Source organism: Ambystoma mexicanum, chromosome 6q (assembly GCF_040938575.1).
Source record: "Ambystoma mexicanum isolate Mex_15411 chromosome 6q, UKY_AmexF1_1, whole genome shotgun sequence".
In the NCBI taxonomy this organism is placed as follows: domain Eukaryota; kingdom Metazoa; phylum Chordata; class Amphibia; order Caudata; family Ambystomatidae; genus Ambystoma; species Ambystoma mexicanum.
Window position 1 is genome coordinate 1,094,800,904 of NC_090937.1, and position 26,706 is coordinate 1,094,827,609.

Consider the following 26,706-nt stretch of genomic DNA (forward strand, 5'->3'; position numbering starts at 1 on the left):
ATCAATGTTCCTTCTAAGCTGTGTGCATGTGCGCTTGCCCAGCTTCCTCAGGGGTGCTGCTTAGAAGATTTTAGCAGCGCACAGAGACAATTCTCACCCATTCAAAAATAAGGCACAAGCCACAGCAGGTAACTAATATTTGCTTTCTCTCAAAATAAAGCTAGATTATACTAACTAGTCTTGATATTCTGGTTTAGTTTATTTACTTTGTGCTACTATGCAAGCTTGACTTTAAAACCCCAAAAATAGAATACACCCACAAGAGGTTAAAAACTCCTATGAAAATGTGGCTCCATGAACAAAAGGTAAAAATAAGATATTTCAGCACACATTAACCGGATTATCTTCCCACCGCACCCATGACTCGTATACTTGAGTCAACAAAATGTATACCTTATGACTTGTATTTCCACCACAGGCCACATATTACCAGACAACCTGGACTATTCCATGCCTCTGTAAAAGGTTCCAAGACTTTGACCTATAGCCTCTTGTTTTAAGTTGTTAAAATATGAAGGACGGTTGAGCACATGAATTTCTGTTACTTATGGTGCCTTAGCGATATAGGTATATTACATTGATTATTTTAATTTTTTCTTTGTTTTTTTTGTTCTTTGAACACATCATTGCTACGTGTTGTCTATAGACAAATTCACTGCATATCTCATTCATTGTATATATTATTTCCTACATTAAAATGCTTAATTTCAGCCACAGTCCCTCCTGCTTCGCATTCACTAACTGCTTTTGCTGTGAGAAGGGGTGTATAAGCCAAAGGGGATTGGGGATGGGGGGGAGGGAGGGAGGGAGGGGGAGCGGGAGAGGGGAGAGGGGGAGGGGGGGAGAGAGAGAGAGAGAGAGATAGATATACCATGTCAGAGGTATACTTTTCAAACCTTTGTTTCCACATTCCTGAAATCTCAAAAGATTTTGTACGAGTCACAAACAGAAATCAAATTTTTCCTAAACATTCACGCGCCTGCAAAAAAAGTAATCTCTTTATGTAATACCTTTTTTATGTTATATTGTGCAGCAGTTGTCAGTTACCTCTTAACTTGGATAATACATTATTGCGCTATTGGCTATTTGAGCATTTTTTTTCTCAGTTGAATTAACTTTAGATGTAATCATACCGAATGTAATCACGTACATCCGTTTTAGCAAAAGCGTCACCCAGACTATGTAACCCAGCTGTCAGCTCAAATACCAGATTCTGACTGCAAGTAAGCAGGCTACTTAGATGTGTATCCTCATCCCATGCTTCCTATTCTTTGTACTTAAGTCATACAATCACTTTGAAGTGGCCCCTTGCAAGTTAGCGCATTACAAAACTCAAATATTAATTTGCCCTCTAAGGTTTTGGAGTAAGCAAATTTCATGCTGTGTCTCCTACTTTAGCATTGCTAATATTACCCTATAAATGGAGAGCAACATTGCAACGTTTACTTGGCCTGCAAGCGATTATCAGTTTTGACTATGCCAGGCATTATTCGTATATACTGTTTGGGCAATGGGTATTCAGGTGACTAGAATGCTTTTCACACACTCTGCAGCCTTTCCAAGTTTTCAGAGTTCCATGGGTCATAGACCTTAACAAATTGTATGGTAACATGCTGCTGTACAAAAACTGGTTCACTGGACACTTGTATAATTCTACCCAACAATTTAAAGATGGGGTATGTTGCAAACAATCTTGTATGCACTTCATAGTAATTGCGCACATACAGATGTATGACATTTTTTAAAACTGCACATAATATTGTGAGGCTTTACATATGGTATGCTTGCCAAGTATTGTGCTTATGCGAATATCCCAGCTAGTGTTTACTGCTACAATCCCTCACCTTTTGCAGAGCCCTGTCAACTAATATTGGATGCGAGAACCAGAGCCGGTGGATGGGTATGGGGGGAGGATTTGGCAGTACAGTACAGTGAAGGAAATGTGGTTGTTGTCTGCAAAAAGATAGGAAACACAAAGTCTAGGAAACTGCACCTTCTGTTGCTTTCCTTGCTCAGCTGCTGAGGGCTTTTCAATATAATCATGTGTTTGCATGAAGTCGTCCCTAGTTAAGGAAGGTGGTTTTCAATCTTTTGTGCCTCCGAGCATGAAAAATGTGAATTTTCTTCAATGGGGCTCCAGAAGAAACCTCAGTAAGGCTCTTGTTGAATTTTGTCGAGGCTGTGGCGAGGAAGGGTGGGCAAAACTATAAACTGTATTGTGTCCTGTCATTTCACTTTCTATGTCAGGATTGCAAGCATGGCTCTAATACGAGTTTACTCCCTACTTGGAATCAAATGATTTTTCAGGGAGTAAGAAATAAATTAGCTTTGCCAGTAGAGATTTCATTCTTTTTAATAAATGTTCTTTCCCATTAAAATTCCTCCAGAGATCGGACAGTAATATTATTCGAGTTCCTACCAATGCCACTGCTCTGCTCTTCGCAAAAACATATCAGTGGAACTTTGTGGGTAGTAGCAGGGGGTAGGCTTCTATATGTTCATGGTTTCACATTTATGTTGAGCACATTTTCCTGTTTTTAGGGAGTAAAAAATGGATGCTTTATATGCCTCTTAGCTGTAAAGCTGGCTTTGAGCAAATGTCAACTCACAGGACAACGTAATGTGGATAGTAAGCAGAAGCCCAGGAATTCTGATGATTTTATTCTCTGGTGCAGTTACCCTGATGCAATGTTTGTCAGTACGCAATTTATGAGGGGCATGTTCTCTTGGCCCTTGAACTACTTAGTGGCACCTTAACACCTATTGTTTTCGGACAGATTCCTTTTTAGTTGCCATTATTTCATTTGCAAAAATTGTATCTTGTCTACATCTTGTTACAGCCACATCAGCAATAAGCAATATTTGTTTTTTGTGATAAATTAATGTTCTTTTCCAATGGCATTAGACACTTTCTGCAATGTCTCTTAACAAATGAATAACCAGAACTAAACCTACTGTTTATCCTGAGCATACAAAGCTTGTTATGCGCATACACGTTTCTATCTCTCTACAGGAGTAATTTTGGTAGTTAATATGGCATATCTTGAAGTCTTGTACTGGATGAGCTTTCCCTATAATCAAATGTAAAACCTTCTTTATTTTTTTATTTTTTCTGACTACATGTTTGGGAAAAGTGTTGTAATATGCACATTTGAAACTGATTTGTAATGAATTGCAGTAGTTGGCTAGGTGAAGTTCCCTTCCAAACTCTTTGAGATGTTGGCTCACTAACTACACATGCTCAAAAACAGGCTTACCTCGTTATTCAATTGCTCACATGGAAGAAATGTGTGCCTGAAAGGTACCCATATCTGCACTTAGGGAAAGATAATTAGAGGGAACATTGTTTGCAATAGATTAAGTGCTTGCAATGAAATAGTGTGACGGTCTTGGACCCACTTTTCCAAGTTTGTTTGACCATAGAAATCGCCCTTAGTGCACCCATTCAACATTACACGACCCCAGTCTAGCCAGAAATCGCACCATTTTCTGTCTTCTACCCAATTTTACAGGTACTAGTAACATAAACTGTCACATACGTTAATCATGACACCTGCATCTTGCATTAAAATATTCGGCAATGAGGAGATGATCAATAGGCCCTTCCACAAGCATATTACCAAGAGTGTCTGCTAAGTTTTCCATTATACTAAGCGTTTGCTTGTTACTGTGGGCCGGGGGCAGGTGGGGGGGTCAAACACATTATTAACTGCCGAGGTCAAGTTACTTTTAGGAAAGCTGACTTTTAGCACTAATAGATCTGGGGATTTATTACTGTTCTCCACTCTAGTTACATTTATGTTACATTTAACACCTGTTACAAGCCCCACTAAGGCAACCTTTCATGCCCTTTTTGGCCATTTTGGGGAAAAGTTGAATGCCCGTCTATGCTAAGTAGGGGTGTAACGGTATAACGTTATAGATACCGTGAACAGCTTCATGGAAATATAATTGTCACATTGTTTATACCAGTATACCGTTTTAGGGCCTGCAGCTATTAAGTGAGCTTTCCAATCTGATTTGGAAAGACTGGAGTAAGCAAGTGCTGCTCATTCTGGATCTTGCACTGTGGGATGTGGCGTTTGGCAGACAAGAGCATATGGAAAGTGAGGCCACAGCTTTGATGCCGTCACCACTTTCTCTGCGATTAGTAGAGTCGGGTTAAAGATCGGCCCATTTATAGTTTTCCCATCAATTTGAAAGATGGGGAAGTACACATCCCAGAATTCAAAGGGGGGAATGAACTGGATGCCCTTCTGATGCATGTCCACCAAAAACGCTAGCTCTGTAGACTATGAACACTGGGTCTATCAGTGCTTTGTGCTAGTAAATAACCCCCCCCCCACCTCCCGCTGTCCTCGTGTAGATTTACACATAGGCATTAGAGTTGTTGCTTTGCTTGATCCTTTACCTGCCTTCTGCATTTGGCACTGGATTCAAGCAGGCAGGACAGATTCTACATTCAATTTGAATTATCCAGAGCAATGGGGGAGAGAGATTTCTCAGGTCTATCCTCGATTTGTGACACCACCCATGAACACATTCCTCCGTCTCAACTCACGTGACAAGGGTCCTAATGCGCTCAGACTTGGGGGGGGAAATGGTAATGATGGGGCTGTGGTGATATGATATGATAGTTTATTTATATAGTGCCTATACACAATGTGTTTCAAAGCGCTTCAAGGCGCAAGGGAGGGAACAAGGGAAAATACAACCACATTCTTACAGGCCATGAACAGTAGGGATGTGAAATTAACTATCGTACTCGGCCTGACAACATTTCGGATAGTGCAAGAGCCAAGACATAGATAAGGAAGGGAGGGGGGAGTGGGAAGGAAATGGGAACAGACAGGCGACTACCGTACTAGGCCTGCCGACATTTCTGGTAGAGCCAGAGAAAAACAAAAGGTGAGGGAGAGGGGTGCAGAAAGGGAGGGGAGGAACAAAACAAGCGACTATCATACTAGGCCTGACAACATTTCAGATCGTGCTGGAGGGGTGGTGGGGAGGAAAGAAACAGTAATGGGAGGGTGGAGGAAACAGACGAGGTTGCTATCATGTTAGGTCCAGGGACAATTCTGATAGAGTAAGTGCATAGAAGAAAGTAAGGGGAGGAGATAGGAAAAGGGAGAAGGGAAGCGAGGAGAGAACGGAGAGTAAGCAGTCAAAGAGTGGAGAAGCAAGAGTGGAGAGCGAATACAATTGCAGAAGTCGGTAGTAATACATAATGTTGCTACATAATGTTGCAAGCCAGGATACAAGATGAAGATGGGAATAGCATGATTCAGGGCCACCATGAGTACAAGATGCAAAGGAAGTCCAGCATGAGAGTTGAGAGAGTGATGCACCGTGAGTGAATGAAGTCCATAAAAGTCAAATCCAGCATTGGCCACAAGACGGTGATGGTGAAGGAAGGCACCAGGTGGGCGGGGTTGTTAAGTGGTGAAAGAGCGGCAGGCACGAAGGCACCAGGTGGGCGGGGCTTAGGCCAGGTGACCTAGATCCACTTGCACCTGCTCCCCATCTGCAAAGGAAAAGAAGCTGGAGGGCTCCTTAAGTAGGGAAACAGAGCGGCAAGCAGGAAGGCACCAGGTGGGCGTGGCTTGCTAAGTGGTGAAAAAGCGGGAAGCAGGTAGGCACCGGGTGGGCGGGGCTAGCTAAGTGGTGAAAGAGCGGAAGGCAGGAAGGAAGGCACCAGGTGGGCAGGGCTTAGGCCAGGTGACCTAGATCCACTTGCATCTGCTCTCCATCTGCAAAGGAAAAGAAGCTGGAGGGCTCCTTAAGTAGGGAAACAGAGCGGCAAGCAGGAAGGCACCAGGTGGACGGGGCTTGCTAAGTGGTGAAAAAGAGCAGGAAGCTGGAAGGCACCAGGTAGGCGGGGCTTTCTAAGTGGTGAAAAAGAGCAGCAGGCAGGAAATGTGGTGTTCTAGGCAATATTTGTGCCAATATGTATTTTACCTTTGTCGTTTTTTTTTCCACCATCTTTAAGAAGGTAAATGAACATGTATTGCAAGAATCAAGAAAGAAATTAACAGCGCCCACTGAATGCTGTCCTGTTAGGATTACATGGTCAGTGATGACTACAACATCGTACCTTTATAATACACCAGGCAGATGGTAAACAAGCTATGGTGATTTGATCAATATGCAACCTTTCGGTGAGTGTTGGCTATGACATTTTGACAAAAGAAACATAATGACATGGGCTTTCAGATCTCACATGAGTGACTTGTCTCCCTTTTAATGGGATAAAGCGTTATCAAAACTAACTTTTATGATTGATCGCAGTGAGGGATCATGATGCCCATGCCATGTGGTTCCAAAATAATGCAGGTCGAGGCCGATTTTTCAAAGCGATGACCTGTGACTGATCAGCAAGCTCATTGCTCAAAATGTGCGTTTTAACACTTGCACTAATCACTCATTCAAGGCGATCAACGATTGAGTGCCATGAAAGACCAAATCTGCAGCCGCCTTAGATTCCTGGAGGTCTCAGCTAATAATGTGCAGAGACCAGTTTCAAAATTCTGACAATTTATGACCTTTAAGAAAATATTTGTTTAGTTGACTCCACCTGCTATACCGCGATAATCATGATATACCGTCATATGGCAAGAAGGTTATCATACCACCATAAAACCAATACCGTGACAACCCTAATGCTAAGATTTTCCACAAGCAAGCTTTCCTGAAGCATATCCACTCCTGCTCCATACTCCTTCCTCCTTCGGGTTTAAAGGCCCTGTTCTAAAATGGCTTTCCTCCTACCGCTCCTCCCGTTACTTTGCTGTATCATGGGGAGGCCAGTCCTCTCCTTCCTTTCCTCCTATCTATGGTGTCCCTCAAGGCTCTGTACTTGGTCCTTTCCTTTTCTCTTTACACCTCCCTCATTGCCCCTGTCATCTCCTCGTTTGGTATTTCCCACCTCTTCTATGCTGACAATACTCCACTCTCTCGCTTTCTCCTCCCTCTCGCCTGACCTCCACCTTAAGCTCTCCTCCTGCCTCACTGCCATCAAGAACTGGATGTCCTCCCGCTTTCTCTCTTAACACCGATAAAACCGAAGTCCTTTTCTTCCCTTCTAATTTTCTTCCCCCTCCCTGCCCCTTTCATTCAGTTTCCTCCCTCAATTCTCCCTATCTCCCCCCAAGCTTGTAATCTAGGCGTTCCTTTTGACTCCTCTCACCCCTTCTCACAACACATTTCACTCACCTCCCGCACCTGCCGATACCATCTCTACAATATACGCAAAATACGTCCCTCTCTCACATTCCACGCCACCAAACTCCTAATCTCCTCTCATCTTCTCCCGCCTCTTCTACTGCTCTTCTCTAATCTTTGGACTTCCCGCATCTCAGCTTACCCCACTTAAATCCATATACCACTCTGCTGTTCATACCCTTTGTCTCCTTACCTCCCGCGACTCCATCTCTTCCTCACTCTCTCACCTTGGCTGGCTACCTTTCCACTTACAGCTAAAATTTTACTTTCTCTGCCTTGTCTTCAAATCCCTCCATGGTCTTGCTCCTCCATCTCTCCTCCCTTCTCTCCTTCTACTCCCCCTCCCGTTCCCTTTGTTCCGCTGACCATTTCTTCTCACTGTACTTCCTTCCCCCTGCGCTTCCTCCCGTTTTCGCTCCTTCCAACTCCTTGCACCTCTGCATTGGAACTGGCTCCCTCTTACAATCCGCTCTACCACGACCTTCACCTCATTTCGCACTTCCCTTAAATCCCTCCTCCTCCATTCTCCTCCTTGTAAACTTCCCCTCTGCCCTCTCCACTTCCCCTCCTCCCCCCATTTTTTCCTTCATCCGATTCCTCTCTCCCCTCTCCTACTCCTCCCTCTCTCCCTTCCATTTTCCCTCGCCCTATCCATCTCCTACTCCCCCTCCCCCCCACCTTTTCCCACTCCCCTTTCCACCCCCCCTCAGTTAATTGTTCTTTGCACTGTTTTGTTGAATGATTCAAGATGTAAATTTTGCTCTCATTGTTAAGTGGTGTTCTTTATTTTGTTGTTCCATTGTATAGCGCCTTGGTGTAAAGTGCTCTATAAATAAATCAATCAATAAATACATTGTTGTGTAATTTCTTTTAGTGATCCCTCCTCGCTCAGTTTATGTGAGAAATCCTGGGTGTTATGCGTACAAATTGTCCTTTTTCCATTTTTCCCTGTATTTTTCGTTGAAGTGGAGCCCATCAACCATTTCATCATATCAACCACCTTCTCTTGCATTGACCCCACGCCTCCTTTGTTTATCGATGTAGCACCGGATGTTTTGGCCAAGTTCAGTAAATTATCCAGGACTGCAGACGTACTACATGCAGGCACCTCTAGCTCTTCACTTGGGTCTAATTGAAACCCCAGATCCTGAAACCTACTACATTGGCCTTGAAACCACTTTGCTTGTATCATGATGCGCTCTGCACATTTGTAGTTTTGTGTTAATAAATTCAAAGTCTTTGGAGTCAAGTATGAGCAAGGGGGTATATTCTTCGCAGGATACCCATAAAATCTGCTCTATTAATGAGTATATTTCTTTGTTACCACTGCAACAAACTTTTCACGGTAATGACCAGTTGGCCAATGTTCGTTTTGTTTTCTCTTTTCTTCCTGTCACTAACTTGGCTTTATCCTTACCAAGCTCTCCCTTAGTATTACCCCTTACTTGCACTAATCCTGGATTCACAAGTTTAGATGAGCTTTCAGTGGATTCATGGACCTGTTGCTTACCGTTGCTCTGTGTGGTATCAGGGGCTGCTTTGTGCGCATTTTCGTTTATTCACCAGCTTGTCAGTAGGCCCCCTGTCTATTTTTCTTTTTTCCTTTTCTTTTTTTTTTTGCATTTATACTAGGCTTCCTGTTGTCAATGGTCACTTTCTCAGTTGCATTTTGGTTGGGGCTCCTCTTTTACTTCAAGGGCCTTTCTAGTTTAGTTGCTTCATTTGGCGTCTTTGCTTTCTGGTACGAAAAATGGATGAAGTGTTATTCCACATCGGCTCTTCTACAATTGTTTGTTTCCGGGAACTTCGATTCCTTCACTGATTTGGATCAATTGCTCTGGGGGCAGTGGTGCGTCCCTCCATTCTTCCCCTTTTTTGGCAGTATCGCCCAGATGAACTCTCTTCCACTTTGAGCAGAGTAACCTCCTCCAAGATCTTTACGCTCATTTTGAGCATTACTTTTATTGCAAACACGAGTATCACAGCCAGCATCGGACTGCTGCAGACTGAACTTAGCCTGAACATCACGCCGGCGCTTCGCACCCCCGGCGGCTTATGTATACACCTCCTTTCTGTTTGTCTCGTAGATTTCTTAAAGGGACCACTTCCTCTTCCTGCAGTATTGAAAGAACTAAGACTGCAACAAGCTGCCGCAGACTTAATTTAGCCTGAGCTTGTCTCTAATATTGGAATCTGTAGAGAAGAGCTTCCACAGCTATCTTTGGGGCTGTGTTCTTTGACCAATCTTTAAAAAAAACAGTTCTCTTCCATTCTTTCTCCTTTTTTTCTCTGTTACACTTCTCGAATCTTGTTGGAATGGAATGTCTTTCTGGTTTATGCTGCTTTTTCTACTTGTAACCCCTGAGGCTTGTGCTGGAGCTGAGAGACAGAAAAAGGATCCCAGAGAGAGAGGGCGAGTGTCTCTCGCAGCCTCTCCAAAGCAGCACCAGCTAAGAAGTTCTGTGCTACTGAAGTAAACTGAGCATGCACGGAAAAACTGTATTGTTTATTGGGGAGTACAGAGATGAAGAAAAGGATATGGAGGTGGCAAACGGGCAAAGCAAAAATTGGTATTGATAATCTTGGCTAGACTTGGTGCAACACAGTTAGAAGAATTTAAAGAACAAAATATCCACGAGTTCAAACTCTGAAGCTTGCAATGCAGCATCAACGTCTCAAGAGAACAAGCAACAACATTCAACAAATCGGGGGCCACCTAGTTAATAAAGTTCCACTACCGATCTCAGAAAGGGAAAACGTGCTGACAGCTTTTAGTCACTTCTCAGTTCAAGACTTCCTAACCGTATACATTTATCTGGCTCATCGTGAGACACCCAACACCTCTCATACTTTTACAGGGCAATTACGGAACACGGATTGGCACCCTCTTTCCAAGCACACCCGCTCTGACTTTGAAATCTGTCTACGTTGGGTGTCTTCTAAAAAATAAAATAAATATAAAAAAAGGCAAACTACTGACCAATCTCCAACACACCATTCACCTTAAAAATACTTTAACTGCTATGGGAGCATGTTGAAGGCAACAATCTCGTATTACAGTCGGTCCAACGAGAGCAACAAAAGCCACACTAGGTTGTGTATCCGGCCACCTAAAAACAGTGTGGACACCACCCTGTCTGATGCACTCATCCTACTGGACAACTCCGCTGCTTTTGATGCAATCTTTTGCTGTTGATGCAATCGGCCACAAGACCCTACTTAAAAGGATTACCGGAGGACCTGCTTTAAGTTACATAACTTCATTCTTTACTAACAGGACAAAAATAACACGCATGTCGTGTCCTTAAACTGTGTGTGGAGTACCCCAGTGAAAACGTCTGTTACCTCTACCTGGCACTGCTCACCTGGAACTTTTTGATATTGCAGGCCACACATGATTCTTCTGCACTGACCACACTCAAATCATCTACAAGCAGTTCTTTGTCAAAAGCCCAAATCTTACCATATGCCTCGTTCACATGGACTCCTGAATCTCACCGAATATACTTAAGAATAGCCCAACCAAACCCAAGCTCATGATTTGCTTGTCCATAACACCAATCTCCTGTCCAGGCGAAATTGGATTTTGCGCTAGGCTTAAAACTACAGTCCGGAACATCTGAATATGGATAGACCGGGTGCTCACACTCTAACCACAGCCATTGTAAGAGCTGCTTCTTTAACAATAACAATTTAAACACTGAACAGTCTGATGCATCATGCCTTACCTCACCTTTACGCCCAGAACCATGACAGTGAAGACTAGTAATCTCAAGACTGGACTATGCTACCCACATCTCCTTGCGGCTCCCACATTACCTAATGAACAGACTACAAAGAGGCCGACAAGCAGCAGCAAACCACGTCCCCTTCCCCCTTCCCATTAAACTTTAACCTGACGTCCTGGTACTGTCTAACCTGTAATTGGGCAGTCCTCTAAACTATCTACAATTGTTGTTCCTGGTATGTTACAGTTGTTGTTCCTGGTATGTGTAGCATTAAATCCACATCATCCAGTGACCTTTTGCTGACTATCGGGCCTTTATCCTATATAACACCTGCTTTAGGATTTCCTCATTGACTGTTGATTGCTTTGTGCGTGTGTTTCTGGGCAAAGCACTGGTTAACCTCAATACAAATACTTCAAATAAACCAGAACAGCACCCCTACCCTCCGAACTTGCCACTGGCTCCCAATCATTGGAGGATTCACTTTAATACCATATGCATTGCCATTTGCACCTTCCACAGCAGGAGCCCTGATTCTACCAAATGGAAATTCATTCATTAGACACTTTTGAGAATGCTTTGAACCATCAATGCTCCCCTAGTAACCGTGGCAAGGACCCACCAGAACAGCCTTGGAGAATCTTCCCTCTTTTCTCTCAACTAAAATGGAACTCCATGCCAAACGTCTTTGGACAGAGGAAAACCACTTGACCTTCAGAATATCACTGAAACCCGGGTTATTGAACTGACACCAGCACTTAAACAGCACACAATCCTCCGACTACAGACCTCCACTCGAAGTAGCATTGATAACTCAACTTTCACTGCACAAAATTACAAAGGCATGCAAAAAATCTAACAACTAATCATCCTAGGATTGTGAAAGATTGGACTCTTATTGGGTTAGTGCACTGCAATATTCCAATAGCATCACATCGCACAGGCTGCCTTTCTCACAAATATGCAATGAGCCTTCACACAGGGCACCAGCCACGATCTTAAGGAGATTAACTGGTCTCCCCTTGGCCTTCATAACCGCAACAAGAACTATATTAACTGAGATGAGACCCAACAGTCCATATACAAAAGCTTTCTTTTTTTTTAAATGTTTCTTTTGAAACAAGGCAGAAAACAAGTACAATTATGCATTACTTCCGCACCCCAGACACATTTCTCCTCCTCCCCTCCCTGCCCCATCCCCCGCCATGGATGTGTGATCAGGTTAGTGTCTTGGAGGTAGGGGCTCCCTCCTCTTCCTCTTCATGCTTCACTTTCCTCAGTAGGTGTACTCCCACCACACAGAATCCGCTTGGCCTGTTGGGGCTTGTATGTGAGGGCTGGGAACTTTTGGTCGTAATCCAGAAATGGGCCCCAGATGTTTTGGAAACGGTGTAGAGATCCCGCTCTGGCTGCTGTCACCTTCTCTGCAATGAGGATGTCCCATATTTTGGTCCACCAGAGGGGCAGCAGTGGTCCCTCCCTGGCTTTCCAGGAGCGGGCAATTGTTATTCTACCTGCTAAGAGGAGTTGGGAAAGGAGCTTGGCTTTAGCTCCAGATCGCGAGTATATTTCAGGAACCGGAGCACCCAACAGAATAGGTTCAGGCTCCAGGGGGAGCGTCGTTTGGGTAATGGCTTTAATGATATTTAGGCACTGTCTCCAAAACTGTTGGCCCTGTGGGCATGTCCACCACATGTGGAGAAAGGACCCCGAATGTCCGCACTGTCCAACACGCCGGGTCCAGGGAATGGTTCATGTGGTGGAGCCGTAGGGGGGAGTAGTACCAGCGTAACAATATTTTATAGGCACATTCCCTATTGGGGATACAGGCCGAGGATGAGTGCGCCCGGGTCCATATGTCCGCCCAAGTCTGGTCCTCTATGGGATGGCCTAGATCTGCCTCCCATTGTGCCATGGCACGAGTTTTAGAGGCCAGAAATTCCCCCTGGAAATGTTTATATAAGGCAGTGATCTTACCTCAGGCTGGGAGATCCATTAAGGTTAGTTCCAACGAGGTGGGAGGGTGTGTTGCTGCCATTCGGGTTTGTGGGTCGGAGCACGAGTGGCGGAGCTGGATATAGGAAGACCTATCTGTCTCGTGAAGTTGAAAGGTCTCCTTGCATTGGATGAAGGTGCGCGGTTCCCCTCCCAGGAACAGTTGCCCCAATTACTCCAGGCCACCTGTGATCCAGTTCCTGAAGTTCTGGGGGTTCATACCCGGCGTGAAGGATGGGTTATGGAAAACCGGCGATGAGGGGCTCAGTCCTCTAGGAACCCCTTCTTTCTTTAGCGCTCTGTCCCAAGTGTCTACGGTGTGCCTGGTGGCAAGCAATAGTCTCTGTTTGTCGCATAAGCGGTGGAATATGTGGAAGAAAGAGTAGAAGGAGAGATGAGCGGGATTGTTTTAGTTCCACCCATCTTGGGCGATTGGAGGATATCCGCCATGCCTGAGGGTTCGCCAATTGAGCTGCCAGCTGGTATCCTTGAAGGTCGGGCACTCCTACAAAAGCTTTCTTAAGGATTCCTCCCAAGTCTAACCGACTCTCACCACCTTACACTATTTGCACAATCATCCCTTGTACAGCACAGCGATTTCCTTCCAACATAACACACTAGCTGAGCAAATCCAGCTCTCTAACCACGTTCCCCTCATCCCCCAGACCAGCAGCCAACTAGGTACTCCAACTGATTGAATGTGAGGTTTCACTTGTGGATGAAAGCTACACCCAAGGTACTCTTTCAATACCCACCTAGAATCATACCAGTATTCAAGACGCTGGTATGTATACCTTGTAGGCATGGACCTCACAGGATTCGCATCTGCTTCTATCCCGTTAACAAACCCCTCCCGTTTCATACATAACCACCAGAATGCAGCTAATGCATTACTATTTAACTCTTTACCTTAATTTCACTGTACTCCTTTAAGAACTAGAGTGGGAGATGCAGGACAGTTCTTTTTGTTATATAAAGCGCGCCAGTTTCAGGTCACTGGTTTGAAGTGGCTAGTATAGATGCTCTCTAATTTAGCATTTCTTTTTTAGATCGTTCCTTGCACCCATCCGAGGTCCTAGCTAAAAACTGACACATACTGTTGTATGTGGTTCTCTTTGTAGAGTTTGATGGGAATATTTGTGTTAAAACATAAAATTGGTAACAAGGTGAGCAAATATTCTAGGAAGCAACACCTTTGGCTGGGTTTCTAGTGTCACTACTATTGTCTTTCACAATCACTTTCATAAAAAGTGATTACATCGCTGGTTTACAGAGCAGACCTGATTCTCCTCAACCCCAACATTGGCCAGGTGGATAATTATAATGTGTCGCCCATATTGCTCAAGGCAAAGCCATGTATCCTAAAATGAAGGCAGCATACTTCATAACCCAACACCAATAAGTTTGGCGACCTGACCTTTGACCAGGGAACACCATTAAATTGTTTTGGACTTGGTGCATATTGAAAGATTTTATTTTGTTCAATCACTTTTTTTTACCTTTTTTGCAGAAATATGCATGGGGTTATTGGCCGTTATGCCATAAATAAGATAAAAATGTTGTACTTCTTTTTAAATGACTTTTCAGACTTTTATGATGAGCCGGTTAATTTGCCGACCTGTTGGCGCTTGGCAGCTGTCTAATGTCTTGCTAAAATTCACGTGTGCGCCATTTGATAATTTGTGCAGATGCATCTATTGATTTTTTAAAGAAGTTTTTATTTTTATCTGATCTGGATGAGCAGTTAGCAACATTCCTCCTTTTTCAATTTTTATAGACCTTTTAATAGTTACATTGTTTCCCTATCCTCACACCAATAATACTAATGTAGCATTAAGCACCCGCTCCAAGGGCTGGAATGGGTGTTAACGAGGGCGCCAGGACTTGAACGCCTGTTCCGGCCCATGGAACGGGTGCTTAACTCTATTGGCACCCTATGTTTCCAATCTAGACCTGGGGTGCGAAGAAAATTGTATTTTCAGCTACTGTAAGGGACGCTGCACGTTTACCGTTTCATTCACTGACAATGTCTCGATGGCCGCCATGGCTGCGGAAGGTGGGGCTCCACATGGAGCCACACTTTAATTTTCCTGGCGGCCACAGAGCTGCTGCAGCGTGGCGGCATAGCATCTGCGGCTGACGAAGAGGTAAGTGCGGTAGAGGAATAGAAAAATCTAATAAAATAGGGAAGATGGCCGGGCGGGGGAAGCAGCCTTCAGGTTCCATGGAACGCAGGCTGAGATTAGCATTTTCAGCCTGTGATCCAAGGAACCTGATTGGCTGCCCCACCCCCACCCCTAATGCCCAAGCAGTCTCCTGGACTGAATGCTCCCCCGGACTCTTCTAGCCTGTACCCTCCGCGTAACACCTCCACTTTGCTGCCTCCTATTTGGGGCGTAATGCATTTTTCACAGCCCTCTCTCTCCCTGTTCTACCCACCCTCCCCTTGCTGGCCTGCCCCATTCATGGTGGTGCATGTCCGCCTGTTGCAGCCTCCCTCAGTCCACCTCTGTCAACATTGCACTGTGAAGCTGAGAGATACTGTGCCTTCTTTCATTTGCGGTTTTGGGGTTGCCATCCTGCCCCTCCCCCACCCCTCCCCTCCGCAACAGGTGCAAAAGGCCTTAGCAACCTGGGTGGTGGAGGAATTACCAGGCATTTGTGACTGATGCCCTCCTCAAATCCCTTGCTTTGCTCGTGAATCGAAGGCTTCTTAATTGTGTTCTTATATAGCGCCTTATCCTGGATTCCTCTAGCTTTTAAGTGCTGTTATAGGTGTTTTAATTACCCCAAGAAATGGTACTCCGTTTACCAACCTTGGAAGAATGAAAGAATAAGTTGGCCTCGATGCAGAATTTGAACTTGCTAAAGGCAGGACTCTACCCCATGCACAAGGTGAGCACTTAACTTCCGAGTCACCTACCTTGTCTTAACTAATCTCCAAGAAACAGTAGGTTAATTAATGAAGTCTACTTCCTTTCCATAAAATCAATCTCCGTTCACATAGTATGCATTTTTCGCTTCACTTGAAAAATCACGACTAAAATAATGTTGCAATATACTTTGTCACAGCAATAAATTAAAATGCGGTTTTATCTCTAGGATTTGTGTAGTCTCTTCATTGCCCTTACCTGTATAGGTTGAACAATTATCCAACAGCGATCCGACACCCAAGCCTGTGTTTCCTTGCAACATATCCATTTTCTAGAACCAATGTATCGCTTATCCAAGGATTTGTTACTGGCTTTCAATGCATATTTTCTGTTAGTCGTTGTTGCCTTCAATAACCTTGCATGCAGGGAAAGGTCAATATTTCTTGTAGTTTTATTTCTCACCGTAAGTGGACCTTGCCATTGATGCCTCACCCAAAATCTGGGCTACAGGTTTATTTGCGTACTACTGTATTTTTACACATTGATCCAAAAGAGATTTTTTTTTTCTGTTGCTCTTGTGTGATGTTCATTAATGTAGACGTGGAACCGTCATTGTGATTGCAATGTTTTGTAACCAGTAAAGGTACATACAGAAGTAGACATTGTTATATTACTGAGATTTACATCACGCACAGCTCACTGCCATTTGCATGGTCTCTGGGTGCTCTGGTCAATATGAAAGGGAGTGGGATCGGTTGGGTTTTTGGGGAGAGAAGGAGAATTCAAGACACGTTTGCTGTTTTCGTGCATGCAGACTGGAAGGACTCTGGTTTAAGTGTGGGTCGTGTCTGTAACAAGAGCATAGAGGTATTTGTGTCAAGCGTGAGCGTATTATACAAGGATGCATTTCTTGATTCAGCGTTATATATGTTGTAGAGGTGTAATGTTCTTTAAAGTCTGTAGTTAAATATTTTAAAATTGAGTGGCATAGTTGGTCTGCATACAGTAAGTTTGAGCATGAGAGGAGTGTTGGTAGGTTAGCATTCAATCAGAAATACTTATATATTTTTTTAAAAAAACAGTATAGAGGTATACAGTTTAGTGTACAAAATCGGACGTACATCACACTGTAGAATTAATAGTTTCGATGGCAACACTAAGATTAGCCTCAAGTGGGGGCAAAGATGGGCGTCAGTATAGCACAGGCCTTATAGTGCTATAAGGCAACACCATTACTTGGTACTAAACTTAATGAGGGGCAAGCTCTATCCTAGGAAAAGTGGCAATGTTTTAGGTAATTTAACCAAGCTTTGAGTACTTGGGACTAGTTTAAAAGTTAATCACAGCACTGCCCTCCTGCTCCTCGAAAGTAATTGGTCTTGATACAGCAGAGGTACTAGAGTCTGTGCAATATTTTGTAAGATTACAATGTTTCCTGTACAGGAAAAGGGCAGCTACCCATCAGTCGTGCATGGGGACACCAGAGAGTGAGGCTGAGGTTCCACCACCAATGGCAAGCACAGAGTATAAATATTGGTCGAGTCCTAAAAAAACAAGCATTGACAATGCCAACTTTTTGGACTTTTGTGTAGGCATGGGACAGGCACTAAATACGGTGGCTGAAGGCAGACCTGGTTAAGACATTTTATTATACTAATAGTGTTTACAACTCAAATTAAGTCATTAACTTTCAGAAGACGCCTTTAAAACAACCCTGGCAAGCACTGAGTGCAACGTTTGATGGAAAGGCTTGTTTAAAGCGAGCTCAAATATTAGGTTTTTTGGAGGGGTAGGAACTGGGCGGGAATGGACATATGAACTAGCATGGCCACATGGATTAGCATGGCCACGAGCAGTCAATGGGTGAACAAATAACTAAACAACTAAACACGTAAAAGCTTTGTATCCCCTTCTGCCAGCATGTTCACTTGAATTGTGTCCTGGCATTACGCTTGTTAAAATTAATTGAAAATGGAGGGGAAAGTCAAAACAAGTAGGTATACCCGTCCCTCAAAACACAATGAACGCAGACAACCCGAGGTAAGTTAGCCTCGTTGAGGACCCCTGCTCCCATTGTTGGGTCCAGGGTTGGAGGTCACGATTTGCAGGAGCGCACAGTGGTCTTTGGATGACAACTGGTACCTTGGTCTGGTGGTTCTGGTATGTCAGCAATATTTTGGAAGTGGATTACCACTTTCTGAATTTGCAGGAAGGCTTCTGTGACCACTCCCACAAGATTTTGTAAACCCAGAGGATAACTCGGGCACGTTTAGCAGTTGAAATTATCCTGCACAGGTTCTGCAGGCAAAAGGAAGAAAACCCACAAGAGACGCGCTCCTCAAGGGTTCCCCCTACTAGGTAGACGGTTAATCAAACCCCCAAGTTGACTTTTGTTTGTAATTTGGGCTGTGATTTATGTTGATAAGTGTGAACTTAAACTAAAGTCGTAAAGATCGTAAACTAAAGTCCTTTCTCGCTAGAGGGAAGTATTGAAATGGAGTGCCCATTCAATGTATTTAGACCATGTGCTTCGATGAGAAGCAGATGAGCATATCAGAATGCTGTGTAAAGGCATCATGATGCAGTTGGATCCTGTAGTAGATGACTGGGGGAAGGTAATGAAACGTCTATAAGAAAGAGTGTCTGCAACCAGGGGCGCCGAGTAGAGGGGGGGGTGCGAATGATGTCGGGGCTGAGACCCCTCTCCCCCCACCCGCCAGCCAGAGAGAAGAGATGCAGTATGGATGGCCCTTTGTTCCATCCATACCCCGGTGCACAGATGTAGAAGTGGTGCACAGATGTAGAGGTACACCCTACCCAGAAGGATTTTTAGAAATGGAGACACAGATGCAAAGCAAGTCTGTCCCTCAATTTCTAAAAATCGTTTTGGGTTTGGTGTATTTGTACATCTGTGCACCCCTCTTGGCAGGAGGGGTGTACAGATATAGAGGTATACCCTACCCAGAAGCATTGTTAGAAATGGAGGTACAGATGCAAAGCGAGGGTGGGGGCAGGGAGTAGGGGCAGGGAGAGGGCAAATGAGACTGTTTGCATGTCTGAGTGTGCACGTGGTGAGGGTGAATGCTATGGGCGGGGAGCGGAGGTGTATGAGCCAGTACTTTCTAGTAGAGCTGCCATATTTGAAATGGGGCAATGCTGGTACTCCTCAGTTAGCTCGCTATACTCTTGATGGGATAGTACTGCTGTAACAGGGCTTCTATAATTGTTGAATCTTCTCAGCGATAATACTAGGCTTTTGTTGAGGCAATGCTAGTTCATCTTAGTGGGGCTTCTATACTTTTGATGGGACAACATCAGCACTTCTCAGTTGAGCTGCTACTCTTATTGACAAGGCCCCAGCACTTCTCAACAGATGTATTTCTTTTTATTTTAATTGGTTATTTATAATGCATGTCCGGAGCTCCCTGCTGTCTATAAGCTGCCGCTCAGGATGTTGGGAGCCGTGATGGGGCAAGGGATTGAAGGCTCAAGCCTATCGGATAGCAGAATCAGCAGGGTCTTAAAACCTGCTCACTCCTTCTGGAGGGGCCATGGGGCAAAATTAGCCTGATCCCACATACAGGGGGGTTGATACCCCTTTATCTCTCCTGAATGAAAGAATGAGCTCTCTCAGACACAAGTTATCACCCCTGCACACACATTGAATTAATATGGTATGGATCAATAGATCGAGAAAGCTGGAGTGACAATTCAGAGTGTTTTAACAGAAATATAATTTTCTTCCCAGATGGGAGACTGACTCCATTAATATACATGGGGTCACTGAGATGACCAAGAGTGAAACTGTACATTCAGTTGTGAGATTACCAGCAACGATTGATACTATGCTCCAAGGAGTGAGGTACCCACTGAATATATCACACTGTTTATAGGTGTGAGACCCATCCTGAATGCTTGCCCAAAGAGCCTTGGCCAGAGTTTCACACTGAAGAAGTGAGCATGTGATCCGGGGTCTGCAGCCCACACACACGCAGGGGATTCCCATGCTCCTACTTGCGAGAATTGCACCAAATTAGTGAGATTGTGCTCCAAGGTAGGAGGCACAAGCACAGTCTTTGCTCTGCCGTTAGACACACTCACAGGATGGGACAGCATTTCGTTCTCCCATCCTAGTTGTGTTGCTCTGCCTTTTGAGGGCTACTACAACCTGGATGATTATAGAGGGGTGGAGTAGGGGCAGTGATGGCCTACTGGAATGCAATTCGAAGGCTTAAATCTTCTTCTTACTTGACTTTAGTATATGCAGTACATGCTAGCTAATGTTTCCACTGTTCTGCGCGCGCCTCCTACCTCACCATTTGCATGGCGACTACATGCAAATATGCGATCCTATAACTGCCAGTGATGTCACTTCCTGTATTTGCCCCCTCCCCACCCCTCCGGAAATTCATAAGTCGGCTCCCCTGTCTGTAACAGTTTGACAGTGTCCTTAACTTTGTGTGCATCGCAGAGTAATCCGAAGAGTTTGGTTAACGAATACGATGTGGTCCTGTGTCTTTTTTTCTTCACTAGGGGAGGTTGCACTCTCCCTCTAATAGTTGATTTCTGTTGGAACCAGTACCTTCTGGTGGCCTAGACGTAGCGTCTTTTGTTGTTGTGATAAATTCATTTAGCACACGTACAAATGCAGGTTCGGCATTTAAACATCTTTTCTGGCACAATAGTTTAATGTAGCACTTGTTTACGTTTATGGACGAAAATACTTAATGCACTGGGAGGGAAACCCATGCTTTACTTATAATTAATTAGGTACATTTTTAGTTGACGCTTAACCAGCGTTTATTTTAATTATGTATCCCGTTGTGCACATTGTTACGCCCGATACCTCAACTATAATAGCATTTTTAGTTTTCCTCAACCAGCTTTAATGTGTCTACCGTCCTCAGACTAAATGGCCTTAGTCCTCGGACTGCCGTTTTGTAGGCATTGTTTATTTTATATGCATTTAAAGATGTCTGCGGATTTGTTGGGTTTGGAAAACAGTGGCACGCATTTGTGCTGCCTCGTTGTTTTTTTTTTCTTCAAACCCGTCTGGTTCTTAGTTACTGTTTAACACCCAAGAAGCTTTGATTCTGTCACGGACCACCCTGCACTCTGTCACTGTCCCCACCCCGCCCCCCATCTATTCCCGTTTCCACACAAAAAGCAGCTGCAAACCTAAGTTGTCCTGAACGCAGCGAGGAGTAACATTCTTTCTCGTTTGTCTTGCAGACACGAAGATCGATTGAGAAGTTGTTGGAATGGGAGAACAATAGGTTATACCACAAGGTGAGTGCCGCGGGGAGCAGCTTCGTACTGCTGGGCTCCGAATTGCCCAGTATGGAAACAGATGCTTTTGTTAGGGGAAGAAATATGAAAGGTGGACAAATGGCCTGGCCTGTATGCAGCCATAAAATAGACCTCATTTCTCTTTATTCTCTCTCTCCTTTCCAGCTGTGCTTGCACTGGAGACTCAGCAAAAGGAAATGTGAAACGAATAACATGATGGAATATGTAAGTTAAAGGGCTGTTTTGTGAGTTTCTCTATTAAATGACCATTTATTTTGCTTCTGATCTCATTCTTTTCGCGATTATTAATCAGCAAAGGTGTCAAGTGCTTAATCGCCTGCGTGGAAGGATTTTCTACGGTCCGCAGATGCCCAGTCTCATGCGTCGGGCTGATTTATAAAGTTATGAATGACCTGAAAACAAGGCTTCAGTGTGTGGCGAAAAATAATAAATTAATTGCCAGGATAAAATAGTTTCAGCGTGTGTTGATGGGGTGTGAAATTGTAGCTGCTGTATAAAGAAGAATCGCAACTTTGGTTACGCAGCAAGCAGGAGACTTGATTAGCATGATATAAAACGGGTATATAGGAGTATGGAGGGGGAACCTTTCATGCCAAGCTGCTGGAGCTTCTGAAACCTTTAGCCTTCTATCTGTTACCAGCTGCACGCCTTCACCGTTCAGATGTAGCATTTTGAACGGCAGCTTTAAAAGCTATTCTGATCTAAAACTCAGTATATTGGCAATGTTTCCAGTTGGACAGCACCAAGCAATCAGTAAACTTCCCGACTTTTAAAGACTAGACTGATGGTATTTTATCTCCCAAAGACTTACTGTTTTTCGTATTTTTTTCTTCTTCTAGAAAGTGGTGCATATGCTATTTAAAAGGGTCTGCCTTTAGTAAGTATTTCCAAGCAGAAGGCTTTTTAGTTCTTAAAGATGCAATTACTAAGAAGTGGAGAGCCTTGCCTTCTGACCTACACTATGAAAGGGTTAACGACTAACATTTGTACACCATTTTCGTTCCACGATTTGTTTTATTCTTTGAAACAATGCATCTAGTATAAAGAGCAAAACGATTTCAATTAAAAATGGGTTTTGATAGTTGAAAATTACCTTAAAATAAGCTTGTACTCTTAACTTTAACAGGTCTCTGTTCTCCTTAAATGCTGCACGATCCTATTTCTGTCCTTCAACATAATAGACTTTTTTTTTCTAACTCCAAGCTTTGTACCAAGTAGCACTATTGAAAGAAGTGAATGCTGTACGGTTTTGTATTGCAGTCTATTATATTAAACATGTTAATTTATGATGATGAGCGATTTGATTAGAACATCTCATCTAATGGTAGATGTGGAAAACGTATAGGGAATGTCATATAGGGAATGTCATTTTGGAAAATGGCAATCCGGTTTTCAAACTGGTCAAGCTTTCTCTAGAAACATTCTGTTTTTATTAAATTTGCGTGTCAGTACATTTTATGAGCATGATCCCTTTTTACCCTAAATAAGATAGGCCCGTGTTGAAGTCTTACTTGCTTACCTGAACTATTTACGGTGAATTGAGCCCTTTTAGCAATGTGTGCTGCTCTGTTTGAAAAGTTTTCAAAAACAGTTTGGGAACCTGCTTTAACAGCTTAGGTGGAGCTCAAAGCCACAACACAAAGAATACGTTGTATTATTAGCACTGTTAATGGCCTTGTGTGAGAACTGCAATGCTGCTTGTTGCCTGGAGGGCACAAAACATTAGTAGGCATATCATTGTTGCTATGCTTCATATTCTTTATATTGTTGTCCCCTTTTGTGAATTGCAGGACCAATTAACCTCCCTGGTACGATTTAGGGCACGTGTACATTCAGCGTCGGACCCTCTCTCCAAGCTTTATGAATTTTGAGCACTAAGTTTAGATCTGCCTTTAAGATTTTCAAAATCACAGGTTTCCTTCAGTCTGTTTTTGTTGAAGAATTCACACAGTTAATGTACTGTTGATTAGATGTCATGGCAGTTATTTACACGAGTGTGCCTCGTTTCACGAACCGACTTGGGTATTAATAACTTGAATATGTTAGGGTAGAGATCCTTTGTGATGGTAGTCTAGACAGTTCATGCTGTGACTGTTTTGCCCTTATACTGTTAAAGGCACCTCTGTAATGTTTGATTTCCTTCCCCAAGTTGTTTACTTTATTTTTAGTTTTTAAAACGTAACTTAAAATATACATTTCTACGGTCAAACCAAGATTGATAGGCCGCCCTGTTAGGAGGAAGCCTTCTCAACACTGATTCGCTCATAGCCTACACATTTGTAATAAATATCTGGTTGCTCTTACTGCCTCGTTGATAAGAGTGCTCTCCTAACAATTCTCAAGATGGCTCGGTGGGGATTGTAGCGTTGCTTGGTCTATATTGCTCTAGAAGTGATGCAGCAAAGTCCTAGTTCGTGCACTGATGGACGTTTGGTGTGGAAGCAGAAGCCCAAACCACCCCTCTCGTAATTCGGGCAGGACACCTGCCAGCACCTTACCAATTGCCAAAGTGTTTTCTGGGTTGTATTGCCTTCACAAACAGTCTTTTTTTTCTATTTGGTCACATGCAGCCGTGATTCTGATCTGTTGAGGTTAGGAGATTGTTCTCGCCAAACGTCAGATATGAAAAATTGTATCTGGTAGCTTAATATGAAATGTGTTTAACAGGCCACACCATTTACACTTGCCACTAGCTATTGTTGAGTAATAATTTAGTTAGCTAATTGTTCAGTTTGTATTGTTCTCTAGAATTAAATGCTTTTTAGCTTCACTAAATTAGAATGTTTTATATTGCCAAATGTTTCAAGAAAGTGAAAGGTAAACTTTGCATTCCATGCCAGCGTAGTAAAATACTAGTCTAGCTGTCGCAGTAATAAAAATATTTGTGAAATATAGGGTACAATTGGCAGTATACATGCGTTTTTTATTTTTGTTTGTTTTTTTAAAACATTTTTTAAATATGATTTTTTTGGGCAACTCTGAAGAAATAACGGTTTCCTTAAACATAGTATTGTAGATGCAGGTCTCTGCGCTTCACAACTAAAATCGCTTTCCTTGAAATGGTTCATAAGCTATGTATGAATGCAAGAGTGTCCATCACTGCTTTCATAAATGCTGGATGTTAGTAGAAGGACCACCACAAAGAAAACCACATGTTGCTCTCCCAAAAATATACGTGACTTTTATTCAGAGAGTGCTTCTCACCCATAGGCTTGATGGGAGCCACGATTATAATTCAGCTTCATAGCTTCGTTCTGAGGGCTGTACCGGCTGTTATGGGCACAATGTTAAAGGCCCAAGTGCAGCTGAGGGGCCCAGAACGCCTGGCAAGGGCAGAGGACGTGCTCTATAAAGCTATTCTAATCAGTGGTGTTCTTGGAAGTTTAAAGCATAAATGTTAGTCCTGCAGTGAAATTCCTGCAAAAGCCCAGGTGAATTTAGTAGCTAAATCTGCCCAGGCGGTCATAGGGAAATGGCTGTAGGTATGTGCTGTGCTGCCTATAACGACAGGCACAGTCCGAGGGTGGTGCCTAAAAGCTATAATCCCTGCCCCAAATTGATCGCAAATAGCATGATTACTCATTATGTGGCCCTTTGCATGTTTTGTACATCCACTGCCATGATCCCTAGCCAGCATAGTCCATAATGAAGGTTCATAGGAGTTGTTCAGGACATCTGGAGGGTCCACACACCGAGTTACCATGGGTTATTGTGTATATGTGGGTTGGTACATAAATCTGACTTGGTGGTCGCAGGGAATCGGCTGCCTTAGAAATGCAGTGTTAAGAAAAATCTGTGGGCTATAGGAACCAATCTGGGCGATGTTCTGGTCATTATATCCTGCTGATTGTCCAATGGGAATGCTGTCTGAGCAACCAAGGGTTATAATTAAGCTTTATAGAGAAGAGTGTTGTACTAGCAGTTATAAACCCTAAATGCTGAAAGGGCAGAGCACAGAAAGGGCGTTTAACAAGGTATAAGGCCCAGATCTCCGTGTAAGACCGTCTGGCAAGGTCGGCTAAGCTTTTATATCCTAAATTTGAGATTTAAAATAATTGGGAACCTCAGGCCTGGGGAGAGTGGTATGTGCCTGGAAGTTTTACAGGAATTTGGCCGGGTAGTGCAATGTGATCAAGAGGAGGCTTGACTGCTTTTAAAATGCCAGGCCGTGTCCAAGGTGTGGCCTGGGCAAGGAGAGGAGCAGAATTGGGGGCATAGTATAGTGAAGGCCCGGATCACATCTGCTAGTAGTGACCCAGGGTGGAGGGAAGCAGCAGCCAGCATGCAGGGTAATTGTTGGAGGAAGTCCCAAGCCTTGTCTCCCAGGAGCGACCTGGAAAAAGATGGATGCAGGGCCGGCAGATATGCTGGCCAAGATTGAAGTCTCGGGCTGCTTCTGACAGGAACGACCTAGGTATAAATGTGGGTGGGGGGGGGGGAGTCGTTGCCGGCGATCACACCGACGGTCTGAAGACCAGGAATGCCATGATGAGAGACCTACATTTTAGGTGCAGTAAATGTAGGGTGACCAGATTTCCAAAATTAAAAACCGTGACGATCAGCAACATAAGAGAGACTACCCCATCACAGCCCACCAATTACCGGCCATCCCCAACACGCCCCCACAACCACCACCCAATCAAATTTCCAGCACTTCTCCTTTCTATAAAGTGTATATGATCTCATTTGTGCAGTTGTCTGTGAATCTTGGCATGTTAATTCAATACAAGCGTTTGCTCTCATTGATATTACATGGCTGGCTGTACAACCATTTCCAAGCCAGTCTCTGTGGCACAGTCAATAAGTGTTGTGACTTGTGACAGAATGGTTGGTGGTTCGAGCCAAACCTCCAACTTCAAATTCTGAAAGTGTTGTTAAAAATAATTAGTTTTAATTATCGAAGCCACCCATGCAAACTCCGGACGGGGTTTCTAAAATGAAAAACTCCCAGTCCCCGGGACGGAGGGTGATTTCTCCTGACTGTTCCGTGAAAACCATGACGTCTCGTCACCCTAAGTAATTGATGTGTTTAAAACCCATCACCGATTGTCACCAAAAATGTCATGTGCTGAAACCTCCAGTGCTGATGATTATTATTATAACCTGATGCAGTCTTAAATATTTGAGTAACATCACAAGGGCAATCGAAACTGTAGTGTCTGAACATTCCAATGCCATCCAGACATAGGTTGCGATTTTGGTAATTTCTGCTTGAAAACAAATTGAAAGTGTTCTTGTTTATTGTGAAATATATTCCCTCTAAATTCTGAGGCGGCAGCATTGGAAATGTCCCCCTTTAAGAGAACAGAAATAGATAAAACACTGCACAGCCAAAATGGGCCTGAATAGCTTTATTAAATTGTTGTAATCTTATAACGCTCCAAGTAGTCCAGTAGTCGGCCCATAACAAGCTGTAATATTGGAAACTATCGACCTAACTTTTCGTATGTGAGAATTCATGCAGCTCTTTGCAAAATATAAAGGTATATAAATGGAGACCTATGTTCTCCGATCTCGTCAAACATAATGTTGGAGCTCTGTACACGATTTTCAACCGCAACAACCTTTAATTACGTTGC

The 26,706-nt window shown here is 43.6% G+C and overlaps 1 protein-coding gene across 3 annotated transcripts in view; it reads left to right on the forward strand.

Annotated features, from left to right (window-relative positions):
• The window catches only part of CHIC2 (cysteine rich hydrophobic domain 2), a 470,301-nt gene that overhangs the window by 356,830 nt on the left and 86,765 nt on the right, over nucleotides 1–26,706 (forward strand). The window contains exons 4-6 of one of the 3 annotated variants that reach the window (XM_069631652.1): nucleotides 21,050–21,106; nucleotides 21,272–21,331; nucleotides 21,967–22,004. In XM_069631652.1, coding sequence (XP_069487753.1) covers nucleotides 21,050–21,106; nucleotides 21,272–21,331; nucleotides 21,967–22,004 — 155 coding nt within the window. Of the gene's footprint in view, nucleotides 1–21,049; nucleotides 21,107–21,271; nucleotides 21,334–21,966; nucleotides 22,005–26,706 lie in introns of those variants that run through there. The other 2 variants (XR_011282276.1, XM_069631651.1) reach the window with 2 other exon arrangements.